At 45.1% G+C, this 21,276-nt stretch overlaps 2 protein-coding genes across 2 annotated transcripts; one reads left to right on the top strand and one right to left on the bottom strand.

The window, feature by feature from the left end:
• Window positions 1-336: 336 nt before the first annotated feature.
• PIF1 (PIF1 5'-to-3' DNA helicase) lies at window positions 337-13,967 on the top strand. Its single transcript, XM_066624054.1, has 12 exons — window positions 337-918; window positions 3,949-4,075; window positions 5,070-5,195; window positions 5,292-5,445; window positions 6,667-6,781; window positions 6,862-6,968; window positions 9,975-10,114; window positions 10,838-10,944; window positions 11,777-11,864; window positions 12,148-12,293; window positions 13,194-13,385; window positions 13,917-13,967. Exons 1-12 carry the CDS (start codon window positions 337-339, stop codon window positions 13,965-13,967), a joined length of 1,935 nt encoding a protein of 644 aa, XP_066480151.1.
• Window positions 13,968-13,986: 19 nt separating this feature from the next.
• Window positions 13,987-20,762, bottom strand: SNAPC2 (small nuclear RNA activating complex polypeptide 2). The gene is made up of 6 exons (XM_066624055.1): window positions 20,711-20,762; window positions 20,369-20,549; window positions 17,980-18,093; window positions 17,821-17,889; window positions 17,170-17,434; window positions 13,987-15,691 (listed from the first exon to the last, which is right to left on the bottom strand). The coding sequence occupies exons 2-6, from the start codon at window positions 20,543-20,545 to the stop codon at window positions 15,309-15,311; spliced, it is 1,008 nt and encodes a 335-aa protein (XP_066480152.1). The 5' UTR covers window positions 20,546-20,549; window positions 20,711-20,762; the 3' UTR covers window positions 13,987-15,308.
• Between the last annotated feature and the right edge of the window lie 514 nt (window positions 20,763-21,276).

Genomic DNA, 21,276 nt, shown 5'->3' on the forward strand with positions numbered 1-21,276 from the left:
TCGGTCGGTCTCCTAGCAACTGACTAGGATGTTTCTAATGCGAAGATTCTGACTCCACCCCTGCGCTTTCATTGGTTGAAAAGTTAAAGTTCCCAAAGCGCTGATTGGCTACGGCGCGAAACTCTTCTGGTTTGAATGGGGCAGCGGAGACTGATTAAACTGGGACCGAGAGAACGTGTTCTGCGCTGGGGGACCAGCTGTGGCCGGGTTTGAAGGCAGCACAAAGCCGAAGTCCTTGCCAGCTCCGGTCCTTAGCGGGCCTCTTCTACCAGCGCCGGTCTCGCCTTCAGCATCCCTGCCCCTCTTACCCTTCCTCGTGGGCACTCGGGCAGCAGGATGCAGCCGGACCTGGAGTGGGACGGGAGGGTTCGCTGCACCGTTGCCATCGAGCACCTGGGTGCAGCAGGAGCCCCGAGGCGGGTGCTACTCCGGGATGCCTGGGCTACCCTGGGCCGGGACGAGTTCCGTGAGCTGGTGCTGCAGGTGAGCAGCGCCAGCAGCGGCGCGCCGGGTCCTCCCCGGATTTTCCAGCTGCGGAGGGATGAAGTGCGCCTGTTCACGCGGTTCGTGAAGGAGGGCAAGAGCTCGATCCGGCTGGGCGCGGGTCCCACCCACGTGCAGGTGCTGCTCTCCAACTGCCCCCCGGACCGCCTGCGTCGCTTCGTCCAGACGCTCCGTATCAAGTCCGAAGCGGCCCATGAAGGGCTTGGGCAGCCCGTGTCGGAGCGGGCAAGGCTCCTCTCCAGCCTGCCCCGCACCTTCGACACAGTGAGCCCTGTGCAGGCTCGCGAACTGCAGCAGGCGAGAGCCAGGCAGGCTCTGGCGGAGGTCGCAGGCACTCCGGTGAAAGGCCAGGCGCTGTGCGATGCTTCCTCTCGGAAACGCGTCCGAATGGACTCGGGGGAGGAGCAGAGCCAGGTAAGGTCTCTGCCTAAACCAGTGTGTCTCAGTGCGTGCCCTCCGCTGTGCCACTTCACATGGTCCACCTGCTGGAAGCACCGCTGGAAGTGCTTCTGGGTGGGAGGTCTGATGCAATGTGTCAGACACCAGTAAGAGGCTTAGGGTGGACCAGAGGGCTTTCTTGAGCATGGAAGAGCATCCTTTAGGGCTCTGCCCACTGAGCCAAGCCTCCTACAGCTGTTTGTGGTGTCTCTCTGCCAGGTGGCAGGTGTCCAGGGACCCTTCGAGTACCACTAGACACCACTTCAAGTACCATTGGTGGTACCCCTACCACTGGTTGAGAAACACTGATCCAAACATTCAGGCTAGCTGTTTGGGTTCCTCTCTGTCTGCAAGGGCAATGGTTACTTTATAAAGGAGAGTTGCTGATGGGGGGCGGGGGAGCTTAATTGGAAACCAGATTATCTGACCTGATCACACTGCCCAGGGTCCACGAGATGGGGTTTAAAGGGAGTAATTTGTACCCAGGCCCAGGTTTAAAAAGGGGTCCCAGGAACCAAAGGAGAGGCCCAAAAAAATTCCTGGATTTTTTCCTATCTCACCAGGCCCTGTGAGAGGGGGATGTAGGTGTGCATTGTACATGGGCCCAGGGTCAAAAATGGGCCTGGGTGCCAATGGAGGGGAGCTGGAAATTTCCTGGGATCTCAGAAAAAGTTTGTGTGAAGACTAGCGTTCACGTTTTGGTACGCCCACATAGTTTTATATATTGTTGTTTGTAGAAATCATGATCCAATGGAGAAGGGAAAGGGCCCAAAAGAATCTTTGTCCCTCCAAAAGGAGGCCAAAGAACCCTTGTCTGGTCTAGAGGCAGGAAGTCTGATCTAGAGGGTTGAGCCTCCATTTGCCTGAAGATAACATCCAAAGGTAGCCAGTTTGAGGCTACCACTGGCTCCCTGCAACCCTGAAACAGCTGACAAGCTGAGCTGAGTTATTCCATCTGCTCTGAGCATGGGAGGATGGAGGCCAGAATGTGCGATCAGATCAAGAAAGAAAGATCTGAATGTTGTGATTTCTTGAAAGATAGAAACCTTCTTCAAATTGTAAAAATCCCTACAGGGATTTAATTTGCCTGCCTATGTAAACTGCCTTGAATAAAGTCTAAGGAGAAATCTGAGGACCAAGAAAGGCGGTATAGAAATACATGTATTATTATTATTGTACCCCCTGATAAAATTCCTCTCGGAGTCACTGGCTCTGCCTACAATATGCCTGGTTCAGGGAGTAGTTGCAGAATGTTGATGGAAATTCACTCTGTGTATACACATAGGTACTTCTAAAAATTGTTGCTTCACATGTTCTAAACCTAGACAGGTGCTGAAAGGAGTTCTGATCCTGGTCTAAATTACTTGCAGAAGTGTGCTTTCTATTTTGGGTCTGCATGACAGGGACATAGCCCAAAATTTGTGTCTTTTATTATTTCTGAATCCAACCTTACACTGACTGACAGATGTTTGTCAGGTGAGCAGGATACATCTCTAGCAGAAGAATGGAAGAAGGGAATAATGTAACATGATTATTTACTTAGGTAGGTTAAGCAGGGAGTACAACCTAGCAGCATATATTCACTAATAGCATCATGTTTTTTTCCCTATAAGAATAATTCCCATTATAGACATCAGTAGTGGGGACCTTTTCCCCTTGCTTTGTTCCACAGCTGCTCTTAGCCAAATTCATACTAACCAAGTGGTGTAAATAATATTATTGGGCTGTCATCAGCAAGTAAGACCAAATCTAGCCATTGGACATTACGAAGAGTAGGTAGTATGCTGAAGTGGTAGAATTCTGATTGACTCTCCACCTACAGTCAGAAGAATAATAATTTCAGAGGCAACCCCATGCAAGAAAAAGTCACAGCATGTAGTAAATAAGCATCTTGGAGGAAAAGTTAACCAATGTTGCTAGCTGATTTGCTGATTCATTACATGAAAGATTGGTGGTTGTTGTTCTTTATTATTTTGCATGAGGGGGAGCTCAAATATGATCCTCCACCTGGACACTGAATGTCAGAATTCTACCACCTCATTTTGCATAATGTCTAGAGTAGGTCTGATTCTTTTCCTTTTGAAAGTTTTCCATGACCAGGTTCTATAACAATATAAGTGTGAGGACCCTGCAAAATTCATGGAGCATACACACTGATTGTGTAGAAGCGGGGGGGGGGGAGAAATTTGGGGTCACAGTGTGCCAAAAGGTTTCTCCTTCCAGCTGTAGTTATTTAGAAGGGGAAGGGAGTTTATAGCCTCTCTTTGCTCCTGAACAGCCATTGCTGGAAAGAGATTTTTTTGATCCCTGCACTCCCCCCATCTCTGCTCAGGGCTACCTCTCTGCTGGGTTCCACTACAGGAAATTTTATTTGGCAGCAGCAGGAGGTGCATGTGTCTTGACTCTTGTCTGGAAACATTTTGGGAAAAGGTACAAATTAGTGTTTTTCCTTTCTCAAACATTTTTCAGCAATAGCACAGTCTCTCCTATTCTGTGCTCTCCACTTTTGGGCTCCCATCATGTCTGCATAGGGGGCACCTGCTTAGAAATAGATAATTTACAGCAATCGTATATAACTGACGTATCCAAAGCACTTCCCTTCTCAACAATCTTTACCACAGCCCTCTGATGCAGGCCAGTATTATTCCCTATTGCAGATGCAGGGACTGAGGTGAGAGGGTGGTGGCTTGTATAAGTCTCCCTGTTGACTGGATTTGTCAGTGAACTGAGATTGAAATGGAGTGTTTCTAGCTTGTAACAGGTGGGATAAGATCATATGCCACATCAGCAAGCACAACACACTTTCCTTGGATGAACTTGCAAACTGATTTGGACAGAGTGACAGCTATGCCTTTGAGTAGAGAGGCATTTTCTCCCCTCTGGCAGCTATGTACAAAAGATGTAGGAGGGAAAGTTATCTTGACCTAAACACTTTGGATTTGGGGAGGTACATGCAATCTCTGCCTTAGGAAGAATGTTGAATGACAATGTGGAACTTCCCTTCAGGTGACTGAAAGGCAGCAGGTGAAGAAGTCTTGGTCAATGTGCCCTCGAGCAAATCTCTCCCAGGAACAGTCAATGGTGCTGAGGGCCATCCTGAGTGGAAAGAATGTCTTCTTCACAGGCAGTGCTGGTGAGAAGAGGATCAGAAAGGACCTGCATGCATTTCTATTTATGTTAGCAGTTGTAATGCTTCTGTTTGTTGCAGTCCTAATGCCTCTGTTTGTTGTGAGTCCTAATGCCTTCTACGGCAGAGCAATCCTGGAGATTCTAGCTAATTCACTCCCACTGTTATTCCCTAGGTAGCTCACAGATAGACAAGTTCCTTGGTGAGCCTGATTTGGGGGGGGGGGAGAAAGAAAGAAAGAAAGAAAGAAAGAAAGAAAGAAAGAAAGAAAGAAAGAAAGAAAGAAAGAAAGAAGAGAAGAGATGATAGATTCTGATATCTACATGTCCTACATGATGTCCTACATGTACAATTCAATCCAAAGCATGTTTACTTGAAGGTAGGTTCCACTGAACGAGGTGGAACCTACTCCCTGGTAAGTAGCTTTAGGGTTGCAGTCTAAGTTATATTTCTCCAGCTTCACTAGTTTGTCATTTCTCTTTGTAAGTTGTAAATAGTAGTAAATATACTACTTACTGTTTAAATCCGGGGTTGGTAACTTTCTTCCACATAGGGGCTAGGTATTGGGTCCATAAATAGTAAGAATGCATGCACGTTTGATACACATGTGCAAACCTCCTGATTAGGCCATATAGCTGAGAAAAAAGAGATGAATGTGGCATGGAGAGGCACATGCCCAGGTGGAGAATGATACTCAAAGAAAGTTTCTGCTCTTAATCTGCTTACTCTTTAACCTTTACATAGATGGAATTACAAACCGGAATCTTTTTTAGGACGACTGCAGGCTTGGTGGATATATCCTATTGGGACTACAGGCTGAATGATTTCAAGTGGTGGGCATGATTGGGCCTGTGGGCCATAGGTTGCCTACCCCTGATTTGAATGGTTCTGATTTGAGGGGGAGTTGTAGGTGGGCAGGGAGGAGGTGTGAGTGGCACTGAAAGGAGAGCTGAACTGAAATTCAGATTGCACATGTCTAAGATAACAAATTTCTCCAAAGGTACAGGAAAATCCTACTTGCTGAAAAAGATTGTGGCCTCACTGCCTCCAAATGGCACATTTGCCACAGCCAGCACAGGAGTGGCAGCATGTCAGATTGGTGGCACCACTCTCCATGCTTTTGCAGGTAACCAGAACCGTGAGAAAGAGGTGGGACAGAAAGACCCTCATGCTAGAATGTCCTTGACACATTCTCTCCCTGTTTTTCCTCAAATATTTACAGGTATTGGCTCTGGAAAGGCCCCCTTACATCAGTGCACTGAGCTGGCTCAGAGGCCAGGGGTACGGCAGCAGTGGCTGAGCTGCCGCCACCTGATCATAGATGAGATCTCGATGGTGGAGGGTGAATTCTTTGATAAACTGGAGGCAGTGGCCAGGTGTGTGGTGCTGTCCTTGTTGGGAATCTTCTTGCACAAGCATTAGTCATGTGTGGTTGGAGGAGCTTGGAGATATTGGGGCAGCACACATTGCATTGTGTAGGATTGTCATGTTCTTCCTCGGGAGTTTCTTGATATAACTTGTGTTTATCAGTGGTGATGGGGTACCCTGGAGAGAAGCATCAACCTTTTCTGGAGTGCTATGGTGCTATAGTCTACAGCAGACAGACCTAGATCTATACCTATTCCAATATGTATGCTTCAATTCTATGTCTAGTTTAGGAGAGGACAGTGAATTATCTGCCGTTTGCCATCTCAGTCCTTTAGGCAGCTGGCTTCACTACTTAGCTTGGTTCTTGTGCCTCTGTTTATGAGCCTTGGTTCTAAAACCAGTCCTTGAGCTCAAATGTGGGCCAAGGAGTACTTGAACATCTTATTTTTCTTGCATCCTTGGTCTGTGGCTGCAAACTGTATTCTGCCTCTTTGCTCTCCTTCTCTTACTGTATGCAACACACGTTCAGGCACTTGTAAAGGCAGCTTAATACAGAAGAGTGTGTTGGCTGGAAGGCTTCTTGTTCCTGTAGTCTGAGCCCTTTCCAATTTCCCAAAGACCCATATCTTGGCAATCTTTAAATTACCCTGAACTGTGCCTCACTGTTGCCACATACTACAGGGTGGTGTGGTGGCAGTGGCTAAGATGGGGGTCATCCAGTCAGCTCATGGACAAACTGAAATTCAATTTGTTCAATTTGAGTCTTAACCACTCTGCTGTCTAGTGTAGTATAATGCAGTTAATGTGATGTATTGCACTCTTGAAGTGCTATTTACATTATTTTCCACCATTCTTCTCCCCCTCCTCCACTTACCAAATAAAATGCATCAAGCCTCTGAAGCTCCTTGTAGGTTCTGGTAGGGAGCATTGGCTTAGGATGACTAGCCTTGAGACTCTGGAAGAATTGTTGTATGCATGAACAGTTGTATATATGCATGTATGCATGGGAGTTGGGGCATGGGATGGGGGAGAGAACTGAACTGCACCATGCAATTTCACTGAGATGCAATGCCTAGGGAGTACAGGTAGCAAGGCAGCAGGAGGGTAGGTGAGGGAATATTTGGCAACTGTAGCATGAGTTTGGCTGGTTAACCTATTGTATTGCCATCTTGTTGAAAGCTGGCTGCAACTCGCTGAAGGCAGTTATATTCCCTTTGCTGTCTTGGCAGAGCTGTCAGGAAATGTGAAGATCCATTTGGAGGAATTCAGCTGATTATCTGTGGAGATTTCCTGCAACTGCCTCCAGTCAGCAAAGCCACCAGTCAGCCTAAGTTCTGCTTCCAGGTATGCTGCCATTGCTGTTTCTCATGACATAACCTGCCACTGGCTAATCTGTAACGTAAACAAGGAGTCTTCTTTCACAGACAAAGAGCTGGCGGAAATGTATTCACTTGAACATGGAGCTGACAGAGGTGCGAAGGCAGACTGACAAGGCTTTCATTTCTCTTCTGAATGCTGTCCGCCTTGGCAGGTGAGCTCTTTCCCTCTCCTGAGCTTTGCATTTGAATACTAGTATTCCTACACTACCTAGAATTTGGGTCTAGTATTCTTTAAACAGAAGAACAGCATTTTCCATCACTGGGAAATGCTGTTGGATTACTTGGCCCTGATGTGGGGTACCTTGCCAAATAGTTTCAGGAAGAATGAACTTCCTCAACATGCAAGGGAATTTATTTATATATATTTTATCCTAACTTCCCCCTCACAGCAGGGAGTTAAAGTCAACTTACATTAGTTAAAAGTAAAAATAACAATGGCAATTAAACTTAAACAAAAATCACATAATCAGGAGATGAAACCACAAAAATTTACTACAAAAAACTAAATCCTAAAGTCTAAAGTAAATAAGTGGGTCTTCAGCATCCATTGGAATGCAGCAGAGGAGGAGTGACCCTGATCTCTAAAAGATTCACATCAGAGGTGCCACTGTGAACAAGATCTGTCATTATAATCAGCTCAATCTTTATTTTTAGAGGTCTTGTGCTTTCTCATAGGTAAATACTTGGTGTTGCAGCTGATGACAGTATTACACGCACATGCATCCTTGGCCATGTGCTGACGATAACTAGTCAGAGCTGGTCTTTACGTTTTAATGAAGGATACCACTGCTGTGTGTTGACAGAGATACTCTTCTGGCTGCATGCAGTTCATGGATTCTGTTCATGTCAAGCATGACACTATTTGTAAACTACATGGGTTCTCCTGTGTTACAACTATAGTCCTTAATGTTTCTCATTTAAATACTGTAGAGCAGTGGTTTGCAAACTGTGAGTCGCAACCTGATGTTGGTTGTGAAACTGACAAGCTAATAGCTGACAAGGAAAATGTATTGAACCTTATGGAAAGTAAAACAGCTGCATGTGTGGATTTACTCATGAGTAGGCAAATGTGCCGTGGTCCACTTTGAAGGGCAGGTTGAGAAGAACACACCACCACAAGGTCCTGATCTGATTAACTCAGGCTCCAAAAAACTCTTGAAGAAAGCCCCCTCCCCCCAATGACAAGGAAAATGTATGGAGCTCTATGGAAAGTGAAACTGAGCCACATGCAGTGGCGTCGCTAAGGGGGTGCAGGCTGCACCGGGTGATGCGCTAACATCATGGCTTTAGGAGCTACTGTATCATGCCATACACCGTTGGATGTGGAATGTCCAGCAGAACACAATGCAAAAATCAGAATTGAAATACCTCCTTTCGTTCAAAAGTTATGGCCAAAAAACCGGAAAGAAAAAATGAATGGATTCCTATGGAAAGTGAGCCATATCGTGTGTTTACTCATGAGTAGGCATACTTGCCATAGTCCCTTGAAAGGGCAGGCTGAGAGGAATCCAATGACACCTGAATGGTCCTGATCCAATGAATGCAGCCCTCCAAAACATGAGAAGGATGTCCCTGTCTCCCTCCCAGCTGCGAGTGGAGCTCAAAACGAAGTCGTGTGGCCGCATTTACTTGTGAGTAGGCAAACTTGCCTTAGTCCAGGTAAGGACTGAGAGGACTCAGGGCAGGCTGAGAGGACCCCAAGAACGTCAGAATGGTCCTGATCCAATGAATGCAGCCCCCAAAATCACCCGAGAAGAAGGTCCCTGCCTCCTAGCTGCCCTATTGAGCTCTATGGGAAGCAAAGCAGCCTCATGGTTGCATTTACTCGTGAGTAGACAGACGAGCCTTGGCTGGTGGTCAGGCCAGGCAAAGGGGAATATGAGGACACCAGAATGGTCTGGATCCAATGGAGCTGCTCCAGAAGGCAGCCCTCCCCCTAAAAAGGACCAAAAAGAGGCTTCAACTGATAAGGGGAAATTTTCTATTTTGCACTTGCAAAGCCAGGAGGATCTTTATCTTGATATGCCTGAAATAGAAGAACTTTAAACTGGGTACTGGGGAGGGCTGAAGATCTCACTGATTCTTTTTTTTTTGGGGGGGGGGGGTTATTGCAGGCAGACTACAGAGTAAGCTCCATTGACCACTATGGGACTTACTTCAGAGTAGATTCACTTGGGGGGACAGGACTGGCTCCCCCTTATTTAATTATTTCTTTTCTTTTAATTTAATTATTTATAATTTATTTTAATTTGCTTGATGATGTCACTTCTGGCCATGACATCACTTCCAATGGGTCCTGGACAGATTATTCTAAAAAGTGGGTCCCAGTGCTAAACGTTTGAGAACTGCTGCAATAAGGTGTTAGTAAGTTGACACGTGTGTGTGTGTGTGTGTGTGTGTGTGAGAGAGAGAGAGAGAGAGAGAGAGAGAGAGAGAGAGAGAGAGAGAGACTCTACAAGTTTTCAAAATCACTAAAATCAGAATTTGGAGGAATAATACCATGTTATATATCAATCAATGTGTAATTTCAAGCAGAATGCAATGAAACAAACCACATTGAAATATCTGTGTTCTAACAAAAGGTACAGCCAAAAAACCAGTGGGGGTGGGGTGATGGTACATCACCACACCCACCACCTGGGGCATTGCCCCGCCCACTGCATGGGGTGATACGCAGGCCTTCTGAGCGAGGGTGAGCGAATGGGGTGAGCGAATCCTAGTGATGCCACTGGCCACATGTAGCATTTGTTCATGAGTAGGCAACTGTGCCTCAGCTCTTATTGAATGCTGGGTGAAGGGGAGTTGAAGGCCACTAGAATGGACCCATTCTGATGAACGTGGAGCTCAACAAATGCACCAGAAGGCAGCCACTCAACCAGACAAAAAAGGATAAAAACAAAGGCTTGAGCAGCAGGTAAGTTGAAAATTTGTTAGGCTGCTATCCGATGCTTGCTTACTTGGGAGTAAGCCCAACTGAACACATTGGAGCTAACTTCTGAGTAGACATACCTAGGATTGTGCTGTTAGTCTTGTCAAGCTATAGTAGGTAAGGCCCTGATGGAGTTTTTAAAAAGTGGGTTGCAGTGCTAAAACAGTTGGAAACCACTTCTGTAGAGTTTTGCTTTCTTGATCTTGATGTCCTCATCCATGTTTACCAGGTGCACAGAGGAGGTCACCAGACAGCTGACTCTAACGGCTACCCACAAGGTGGAGCGAGATGGAATCCTGGCGACTCGGTTGTGCACTCACAAGGATGATGTGGAGCTCACAAATGCTAGACGGCTTCAGGAATTGCCTGGTAAGAATGTGGTGGCTTCAGCTGGTACAAATGGCTCTTTCCTTCAAGTGACAGTGAGGCTTCCAGCTACTGTGAGACCTGATGATGGGAGCAGGCAGGGAAAGGGAATCCTGAGAGAAGGCAGGCTGACCAAGGAGAGTAGTATCCGCCTAGATGGACAGGGGGTTTGGCTGCTCAGTTGCTAAATGCATGAACATCTTGGAACATATGTGTCTGGAGGGTGGGTCCAGACAAGAAAAAAAAACCAAATCCACAACCACCACATTTTGGGGGAATAGTGGAGTTTCCAAACAAAAGACAAAGACTGCTTGCTGATGCAAGATGATGCTACAGCAGCATTTTAGGGTGCTGAACTTGCACGGGTGTTTCTGGGAAGTACCTAAACACAGAAAAATAGGCCAAAAATTGGAGGGGAAAAAAGGACATCTCTCACAGGAGCCATCATAGGGGAACTATCCAATTCCTTTCTGAATGAAATACAGCAATGTGCAACATCATTGAAGACTAACTTATGTCCCACTTCAACTGTTAAGTTTCCAGTCCTGGGATTTTGCCACTAGTTTTTGATAAGGGAAGTGTCTGTCTCAGTTCACACTGTTTGGAGCTGTGGAAGAATTGATGGGGAACCCTCCATGGGCAGCTGAGTTGCTGGAACACATGTGGGGAAACCACCCTTAAGGACAAAGGGGGTACAAGTTCTTACATCTAGGTCATGTTTCCTAGGAGAACCAAGGTCCTTCAAGGCAGTGGATAGTGACCCAGTGTTGATGAACATTCTTGATGCACAGTGTCCAGTCAGCAGCATGATTGAGCTCAAGCAAGGTGCCCAGGTGAGCAAACTGGACATTGCCTGGGCTCGAGGCAGATAGTGGAAAGAATTTGCTTTTACTTGCACTAGTTTTTATCTTTCCCCTACTTTGTTCACTGGCATTACAGTTTCATAAGTTTCATACATAACTTTCATAAAAGCAGCTCCTGGTTCTCCTGGGGTGTGTTCAGAACTCAGTTATGGATACATTCTAACTGAATCTTGTAGAAGCAGGCAAGCAGAGTAATAAAGGTTTTAGACAGGTTTCTGTAACAAGCATCTATTAATACAGTTAATTGGGGAGCCATGAATACACTTGTAGGCAACCATTGGTGATAAACTGGTATATCGGTAGCAGATCTGAACACTCATATATTCAGTATTGTGCCTACTCAGCTATTCATCCCTTCCATTCTATTAAGCCTGTTGCTTATATAATAGAAGTATGGCTGGTGAGCAGTGCCTGAGCCTTGCAGGTTGAAATTGTGAACTATGCTGCTAGAATAGATGAATCAGAAGACCACGACCGAATTGCTATCATATCAGCTGAATGGATGAAAATTACTTCAATTATTAGATTAAGTAATTTAACTATTTAAGTTACTATTCCCAGCTATTACTTATGGGTTGTGCAATGTGTGGTTCTGGAATACTTTTGAGATTCAGCTCTTGTCAAATGCCAATGAAAAGCCTTGATCTTCATTCCTATGCCAAACATCTGAGTGTGTCAACCAAGAGGCTTTCCTCTTCAGTATTGGGGGAGACATTCTTAGAGTTCTATATTCTGCTGTGGAAGCTAGCTGGGAAAGGCCACAGGGCAACACCTTTCTGCAATTTCTACATTTTCCTGCTAGGTGATGCTTACCAAGAATCTTGATGTGTCCCGGGGTCTGGTGAATGGTGCTCGTGGAGTAGTGATTGGATTTGAAACTGAAGGAAAAGGTTAGTTCCCAAGTGTGTTCATGAATGCACACTTGGGACCACCCATTATATTCAACTGTCCTTGTAGAAAAAGTTTGTTATACTCACACGCAACTCCATAGCTTTTTTCACTGGGAAACCTTTTATTCTGTTTTGCCAACCATGTTCTCTTGGTCTACCCTACCTGAAGTGGAGGGGCATTGGGCTGCTTCCCAACAGATTCCAAAAAGTGTGATTGTCTGGGGATTGTTAAATATACTAAGCATAGGAGTACTTTTGGCTCTGACTTGCCTTCTTCCTACAGGGCTGCCGAAAGTGAGGTTTCTGTGTGGCATCACCAATGTTGTTGGGTTGGAACGATGGGTAATAAAGGGACCAGGAGGAACTTATCTGAGTCGCCAGCAGTTGCCCTTAAAACTTGCCTGGGCCATTTCCATCCACAAGAGCCAGGTTAGTGATTCATCATCTAGTCATGAAGGAAGCCAGAATAGTACGAGGAGTCCACTACTTTGAGCAGGACCATTTTAAGCTGCATGAATCTTTGACTACTGTGCATATCTGTACTCAAGTTCCTACCAAAAGTACTGCTGTTCTTAACCACGAGCAGTCTAGGCCTTCATCTGTGGTTTTACTCTTTGCAATAATTTGTAAATTTAACAGTCTAACAAAGACTGCTGTTAGCTCTAGGAAAATCTTTCTGTCCCACTTGAAACAAAAAGCACAAACAGGTACAAAAGGGACTTATAGCATGCATGTTATAATATGCATGCTATATCAGTGTTTCTCAAACTGTGGGTTGGGACCCACTACGTGGGTTGTGAGCCAATTTTAGGTGGGTCCCCATTCATTTAAATATTTTATTTTTAATATAGGACTTGATGCTATCATGGTATGTGACTGCATTTGTTAAAAGTACAGATCTGTCACATTTCCCCAGTGATACTCCATGGGACTTACTTCTGCGAAAGCATGGGTAGGATTGCAGTCTAGGACTGTTAAAAATTTTCCTGCTTGATATCATTTCTGGTCATGACATCACTTCTGGTGGGTCCTGACAGATTATCATTCTAAAAAGTGGGTCCCATTGCAAAATGTTTGAGAACCACTGTGTTATATATCCATTTATTATAGGGGGCAGTAAATGGAATGCTGAAATCTCAAGTGTATCTCTTTAACAAATGTAATCCCAGCCCTATCTCTCACCAATGAAAGCCTAATCTTCATGTAATGCTGGGGACTAAGTATTCCTGACTGGATTATTCCAAATATGTACTGTTATTACATACTCCTAAAACACAGTGGTTGGATGTTACTTGCTACCTGCCTGACTTGTTTTTTCCTTTGTACTAGGGTATGTCTCTAGACTGTGTTGAGATCTCCTTGGCTCGAGTCTTTGAACATGGTCAGGCTTATGTTGCACTGTCTCGGGCACGTAGCCTCATGGGTCTTCGTGTTCTAGATTTTGATCCTAATGTAGTGAGAGCCAATCCATATGTGTTGCAGTTCTATGGTCAATTGAGAAGAGAACAACTTCTAACACAGGTAATTTGATTATCTGATTTCCAAAAAGACAATAAACTTGTTCATTGCATTTATACCCTGCCCTTCCTTCAAGGAAGTCAGGGCAGTACACATTCTTCTTGTCTTAAAACAACCTTGTGATATAGGGTGGCTGAGAGATTATGAATTGGAACTGAATTCTAGTCTGACCCTCTGAACACTATATAGGCTCTTCACAATTTACAGGGCAAAGTGTTGGCCTTACAAGGTGGTGGGAGGTAGGGTGAGACAGGAGAAGAATGGCATTATGAAAGTAAAACAGAGGGGCACAAGTTCCTGGGATAGTGTATACTAAAGCATCCAGCCAACTTTTTGGAGACCTAGAGTAGCCTATGCTTTTGAGCAGATTGGTGACATCCCTCAATTCTTTCAGTACAACTCCTTTCGCTCACCTTCCTCCTACAAAAGCTATGGAAAACAACTTCCAGGCTAGTGCAATATTCAGTAAACCTTTATAATCCTTGTGTTTTCTTCTGATATACTATGTATAATTTTTGCTATATCTTCCTTCAGGCTTCTCTTTACTCCAACATTCAAGATAAGGAAAACAGAGAAATAACGTGAAAAACCAAGTGTCCCTGTCCTTATTTTATTGGTCCTGGTCAACTTATTCAATAGTTTACAAGTGCTACTTGGGAAACAACTTCCAAAGATTCCTATCCATATATAGAATTTCACTTCTGATGTATAGGAAGGAGGCACCTCTTGAAGTAAACAATATTTTGATCACCATTTCCTCCATGTACAAGAAATCCAGCTATCTTCTGTCATGGCTTAGAAGATGAACCCTGATATCAAGTTTCAAACCATAATCACGTCCCTCCTAGAAGAGATTGAATCAACATAGAGGCAGCCTCAAGCAGTTACAGAGTTCAAACAGTATCTGTATTGTGTGACAAACTTCATGTTAATGAATGAAAAACATGGCCTTTACAGAGAAGAGTTGGTTACTTTCTTCAACAGTCAAAGAATTTTTACTAAGACATGTACTTAATGCTACTTGCTGCTCTAAGAGTAGCAAAGCTAGCATACTTCTGTTTATAGGAACACCATGAATACCTGAATTGACAAAGATACTATTCTTCTAAGACTCTCATAAGACCTAACCTGCTGGGTAACACTGAGAATATAATAGAAGCCTCCTAGACTAAAACAAGCTAGCTAACTCATCCATAACATATTGCACTTTTTAAATGAATCTGATGTTTTGAAATCTCAAGCTGCTAGTTATTCAACTTTGGCTTCCTCCCAACTCTAGGGCAAGTCCCTTGTGAAATTTATGGGATCAGAATGTTTAAGGTAATAAAGAAATTGCTTTATAAATCAATGCTTAAAATGAGTCTTGTTCATGTGCTAGGACACTGGATTAAAGTAACAAACTTTCACTTAGGCTACACCCATCAAAGACACGTCACAACAAACTTCAGAGGCCACAAAACTGAGCAACAGGCACTTTAAAGACAGTTGCATAAAACTGAATGCACTTCTCTGCAGATTTTGTAACAGAACAAGATTACACCTGCACTAAAAACCTCAACCTCTAATACAGAAGCTTGTTTCAAGTATAAACAGAAACCCTCTAGGGTCAGTTTTCAGTAACTAATAAGGCAAACTTGAACTGTGTACAGTCTATTTAAATCCATCTGTGCCTGTGGATGTACACATGCAACATATAGTGGCTTCCTGTAGGCCATGTGGGCAGAAATGGGTTAAGAACAAAGCAAATATATGCATAAAACAAAGCAGGACAGACTGTTCTAACACATAATGCTGCTACAAACTTAATATGCCTGTGCATAAACCCAACGGAACTGTCCAACGCCTCAAACATCTGTGCTAGTTCTGAGAGGGATAAAAGACACACAACTCATCACAGAAGCTCAAAAATACAGAATCCAAACTCCTTCAGTCCAAGCTCTGTTTCTTTTGTGAAAGCATATCTAATGGAAATGAGAAGGAATTCAAAGGGCAGACACCCAGCACTTTCCAGTTCACAGCAGAAGTCTGTGTGTTATCTGATTTGGAAGCAACAGTAGGAGTTGTACAACTAGTGTCTTCTTGTTGTGGAAGAGTGCTAGTGGCTGCATGCGGAGAGAGAGTTGTGTCTTGTAACTCACTACTATTCCTTACAGGTAGGCTGGACTCTGCCTGTGTTTTGCTTCTCTCACTTTTGTAACGGGCACTTAAGTCCATGTAAGATTTATGCATGTGGCTCTTCAGCTTCTTAAAGTCCAGGAAGCCCAATTCTTCTGGCAGTGACAATAGCAGATCTAGGAGAACAGCAGATTCTGCAACAGACAAAAGAAAATGTGGGAAGGCAAACAGCTACCCCTCACCTTGACAGAACCATACATAGAATTCTTTGTAACCTGTTTCCCAGATGCAGATTCCAACCCACTTCCTACAACAGGGGCAGTAGAAAACATTAAACCTGGATTATTGTCTGGAGGCAATTGGGAGCTGGATGTGGGTAAACAAGCTGAAATTAAATACTGATAAGACAGAGGTTATCCTGGTCCAGAAGTCCACGACTCAGGTATTGGACTATCATCCTACTCGGAACTGGGTTGCACTCCCTCTGAAGGAGCAGGGCCGCAGCTGTAACACACTGTGGGGCTGCTTTTGAAGATGAACCAGAAACTGAAACTGATACAGAACATGGTCCCCTCCCCCCATGGGGTTGCTGGGGCTCATCCCTTTGATTCAGTCAGACCACTGCTTTGGCGACTACACTGGCTGCCTGTTTGCTTCTGGGCTCAATTCAAAGTGCCTGTTTTGACTTTTAAAGCCATTTACAGCTTGGGAAGGTGGAACTGCCTTCTTCTATAGGATCCCCCCCCATCCTCAAGTCATCAAAGGGGGCCCTACTGACTGTACTGCCACCAGCAAAGGTGAGGGAGATGGCAGCAAGAAATAGGGCATTCTCTGTGGTGGCTCCTTGTTTACAGAATTCTCCTGGAATTGCGAATGGCTCCCTCATTGGAGACCTTTCAGTGGGACCTCAAGTCCTTTTTATTCAGGAAGATGTTTGATTAACATTGTGGGCTGGTGTTTTTAATGAGATGGATTTTAATAGTTCTATTTTAATGTTTTGACCATTTTTATGCTGAATGTTTTTAATATTGTTAATTTATTAATATTGGTTTTATGCTGTAAGCCATCCTTAATTCCCTTTTGTGTGGGGGAAAAGGTGGGATATTAATTCTTCAAACAAATAAGTAATCCACATCAAATGTTATACTACTTGATTTTTTTCCATTTGAGCCTACAAACTCAGGATCACTTACATGAAAACTTGAATTATATTTCTAATTTTAAAGCAGAAATCTATCATCCAGCCAATCTCACCCTTCCAACTGTTTCTGTCCTCCATATATTTTCCAAGGGGAAAAGCACCCACTCCCTATCCTCAAAGTTCATGCCCCTGGCCCTATTTTTAATGGACTGGGAGAAAATACTTCCATCTGAAACGTTTCCATGGTTGCAGAAATTCCAGTTATCCTCCCCAAACATGAACAATCTCAAACCTGATAATGTTTGCCCCACACAATCTCACTCTTGCTTCTTCCATGTTGCTGTGAGACTAGGATGGGTTACAATTTCTGAAATATGACTTGGGCCAAGCAGAACTGCATTTTAGCTTCCCTCAGTACATGTTAGTTTTCACAATTATCCCTCAAAAATATTTGGCGCCCTTAGCATGATAAGTCAAATGTCATAGAGCAACTGCCCCATTCATCCTGCATACACCTAAGCCCTGACTTACCACTTGGTGGGAGTTCTGGTGCTTTTGATCCACGTGAGATTACAGAGAGATACATATAGATTCTTTCAAAGTCTATATGAAATTCATTTTGTTCTGGACCTAGTTTCTCAGTATTTGATGAGATAGTTGCTGCCTGAGATTCTTCACTTGGTTTCCTATTTTCACTATGAAGGGATGGAGATGACTGAGTGTTTTTAGCATCCACAGGCTTTGGGGGAATTGAATAGAATAAGCTGAGAGGCTCAGCAGATGCAACTGTCAGCACCTAGAAGGATGGGAAAAGACATAGCTAACAGAATAGCAAAGAGACTGTAGCAGTAAGGAAACTGACTCTTCCTTGTCAAACCCCCAAGCAATCAGCGATTCTTGTGAAGAGCCATCTCTGCTGCTCAGCAATGAAGCCTTGAACTGGGAACCCCTTATAATCTGCCCCCAACTCCTCTATCTGTAGCACCATGTACGTTTTCTAACATTGCTTTCCTTCCAAGAAATCTGTCCCCAAAAGCCTAGCTACTAGGTATGAGAGGAGATTGAATGACTCGAACAGGCAATGTCTGATGTGCCTGGATCAGGGACGAACAGATCTCTCAAGCTTCTAGATTTATAGCAAGAACCCATCTTATGATCAGGTGCCAGTCTATACACTATTACCTGTGAAAAGGCAGTTGTCACAGCATCCTCAAGACCACCTGTCAGTTTTTCAGCCAACTCTGTCCATACCTAGAAACAAGACACATCAGATAAAAAGTCTGATTACATTTCAGTCATAAATATCATAAATCTTCACTTACATTCTTAATTATCACATACTTCAATTGGTGCTGGAATGGGGGCATCTTTCTGTTTACGCTGGCGATACTGATATTGATCCTGGACTGCTTCTCTTGCCACCCGCAGTTTCAATAGGTCCACAAAGGCCAAGATCTGCAAACAGCAGCACATCTTAGAATACCTTCATAGAGTGCTTTAGGAAAGACAAGTCTGCTTTCTGAAGACTTCTCCATACACACAGATGCAGATTTCTCCCAGGTACAAGGAAGAAAGAAACCATGCAATCATAGGAATGATTATGCATTTTGTCACATTTGTAGCCATCATTCATGGGAAACAATTGCAATTCCCAAACTGCCATCATGAGTAGATTACACATATCTGTCAAGGAATGAAAAATGCAGTAAACTTACAGTTCTATAATAAGGATGAAAAAGTAAATGAACAACCGATTGGGTTTGGTGACAACTTGTATTTAACCAAAGTTCCTAGATTGTGTTTCATTTGGAATGAATATGCTTGATATGGAAATACAATCTGACTAACTCAACCCCACATAAAAACAAATATCACAATTGGCAAAGGGGAGACAAACAGTTCAGTTTATATTCTGAATCCCTTTTCTCAGTTACTCTCTCTTAGATTCCAATCTGTCCCAGTCAACAGCCCTCAGTGTTTGGTATCTCTCTTTTCCATCATGCTTTTCTATAACTGTCTCTGACCATCTATTCCTTCTCTTCAGGATAATGTCTCTTCTGCACCTTGTCTCCAGGGTGCACCCTCCCATACCTTGCAACAGCCCTCTTCTTTGTTTAGCTTATCTCCCTTACTTCTTAGCTGTTTTTGTCTTCTTCCTACAGAACACTCCATGCTCCTCCATTTCTATAACCAATATTTTGCACTTTTACAGAATCTGACACTTCACATACAGAAAGCAGAACCTTAATCCACAGAAGTTTACAACTCACCCTTCTTGTGGTGCTTGCAATTAACCATGATAAATACAGAATCCTCGGAACATGTAAGTTCTAAATTCACTTCCTACATATCCTTTGCTGGCACCTGTAGCTTCTCAAGCTTCAAGGAGAATGGGGTTCTCTCAATTCAGTCTTACTCAGTCTCTCAGTCTTACTGTAATTCATCTTCTCATCAAGCCTAACCATCAAAACTCACCTCATGGCTAATCATATATGGACTTCTCACTTCCAAATCCTGTTGTTGCCCAAATTGTCCAGCCCCAGCAGCAATTTAGGCTGGCCCTTGACACTACCCGAGAGAGAGACATAACTTGTATACGGATACTGGCTAAGTTTTCAGAAGCAAACTTAAAACAGTACAGATCAACAAGCAAAACACATTGATAAGCAGGTAGGTAAAGACACTAACAGTAAAAGCATAACACTTCCACCCAGCAAAACCTTCCTTCCCAGGCTAATCCACTTTCCACACAACAGGGGCCAGGCAGATGCTATTTTCCAATATTAAAGAGAGAAAGGCAGATGCTATCACCAAGGTAAGTGACTCTTTCCTTCAGCTGGAACTCAGAGCTCTCCCTCCAATCACACTCAAGAACTTTGAAGCTCCAAGGAACCCTGAAGGCTTACAGCAGCCTCTATAAGAAGCCTCTGTAAGAAGGCTTACAGAAGTTGGCCTCTGCACATGGCCCTCAACAGTCTTGGAGGAGGAGTTACAGTTTTCACTCAGGTCCCTCTCTCTTCTCCCTTCTGTGAATGTAACAACTTCAGGTCCTGGGTAATAGTGGTGTACCTCCCATTCATTTGATAAGGCAAATGCGCCGGACGTGGAGCCTTGTGCAGTTTTTGGACCCTGCGGAAGCCTCTTTGAGGTTCCTGACAGGGTCAGAAACAGTTTAAAGCATCAGGAAAGCTTCAGAAGGCTTCTGTGACGCGTCCACATGAGGCGCCATATGCTCTAGGTAAGTGGGGGGGGATTTGTGTGCAGGTGGAGGGCTGGGGAGGTCTGCCACTGCTGGGTCAAGAAACAGCTGTTGCTGGGCAGAATACTTGTTGGGCAGAAAATCATACACAAGACATGGAAGGGCAGAAAGGACATTAAGAACTTGGAACTTTTACAGCACTGTCCCTGGTCACATGGTGCAACAGTTTGACTGCATGGAAATGAGGCCATTGACAGAAGGCTGACACTGCCAGTAGTGTAGCTGGGGGGGCACAGTACTAAGTGTTACAGGACACCTCAATGTACCCCTCCTCCTCCCGCTCCCATCAAGGACAGCAAAGCAGAGGCAACTCCTCTGCTGTCGCCACTGGGAATGGCTCTGAGGCAAGGAGGAAGGGCAGCTTACAGGGCCCTGAGAAACTTAGTGCTGTGGCCCCCCTCTGTGGCTACACTACTGGCCACTGCTGGAGCCTGCAGCCTGTCCAAGCCGCAAGCCCTCGCCTGAGCCCACCTCCGCTTCATCCCTGGAAGGCAGGTACTTCTTCAGCAGCTGGGGCTGCAGAGGGCCTTGGCCTTGGGCTCTCAGGGCTGTCAGAAGGCGCCTCTTTTCTTTCGCCGTCCAAACGCGGGCGGCGCCGCCCAGCCCATAGCGCGCAGGAGCCGAGCGCCGCCTCGACGGGGGTTTCATGGCGCTGTGGACGGAAAAGACCGAGCGAGGTGTCAGAATGGGGGGAAAGATGCCCAGGCAGGCCCTGCGGCTGTGGCTCCCACCCGTTGCTATGGAGCTTCTCGCCCCCCCACTCCTTCATCCCGTTCCCATGGCAACAGACCGCACCTGGTCCCTTAGCCGTACCTGGCCGGGAGAGAAGCTCTCTTCCAGCAAGCGCCTTTCGCCGAGCCGTCGCGCACAGGTGACGTATAAAGAATGCGCGCGAGGACGCCGGCGAGGTAAACAGTCGCTGCTGGCTGAGCCACACCTTCTACGCGTATAGTGGAAGGGCGGTGACGTCACTTGCTATGGCTGCCACGGGGGCGCCGATCGCGCCCTGCAGGGGTTCTGAGGAGGCGGCGGGCGCTGTTCTGGCGGGGAATCCCCAGCAGCCTCCGTTGCCTTGGCAACACCCTCTGGCGCTCCGGAGGGGGGAGGTGCTTGTCTTCGGCCTGGCCATCTGTCCTGCCAGGCGGTCGGAGCCACTAAGAGCCCAATCCTATGCACGTCTACCCAGAAGTAAGTCCCATTATAGCCAATGGAGCTTACTCCCAGGAAAGTGTGGATAGGATTGCAGCCTTAGAGCCCAATCCTAGGCATGTCTACTCAGAACTAAGTCCCATTACAGTCAATGGGGCTTACTCCTAGGTAAGACTGCAATCTCATCCACACTTACCTGGAAGTAGACCCCATTAACTGTCATGGGACTT

The sequence above is a fragment of the Tiliqua scincoides genome, chromosome 4 (genome assembly GCF_035046505.1).
Source record: "Tiliqua scincoides isolate rTilSci1 chromosome 4, rTilSci1.hap2, whole genome shotgun sequence".
NCBI classification, from domain to species: domain Eukaryota; kingdom Metazoa; phylum Chordata; class Lepidosauria; order Squamata; family Scincidae; genus Tiliqua; species Tiliqua scincoides.

Excerpts from the sequence above, each read along its gene's own strand:
- SNAPC2 (XM_066624055.1), bottom strand. The coding sequence starts at position 20,545 with ATGAAACCCCCGTCGAGGCGGCGCTCGGCTCCTGCGCGCTATGGGCTG. Across the intron at positions 18,094-20,368 it reads CTTCCAGGGATGAAGCGGAG|ATCTTGGCCTTTGTGGACCT; the intron begins GTGGGCTCAGGC and ends TGCTGTTTGCAG. Across the intron at positions 17,435-17,820 it reads TGACAACTGCCTTTTCACAG|GTGCTGACAGTTGCATCTGC; the intron begins GTAATAGTGTAT and ends CCATCCTTCTAG.
- PIF1 (XM_066624054.1), top strand. The coding sequence starts at position 337 with ATGCAGCCGGACCTGGAGTGGGACGGGAGGGTTCGCTGCACCGTTGCC. Across the intron at positions 5,196-5,291 it reads CACTCTCCATGCTTTTGCAG|GTATTGGCTCTGGAAAGGCC; the intron begins GTAACCAGAACC and ends AAATATTTACAG. Across the intron at positions 12,294-13,193 it reads TTTCCATCCACAAGAGCCAG|GGTATGTCTCTAGACTGTGT; the intron begins GTTAGTGATTCA and ends CCTTTGTACTAG.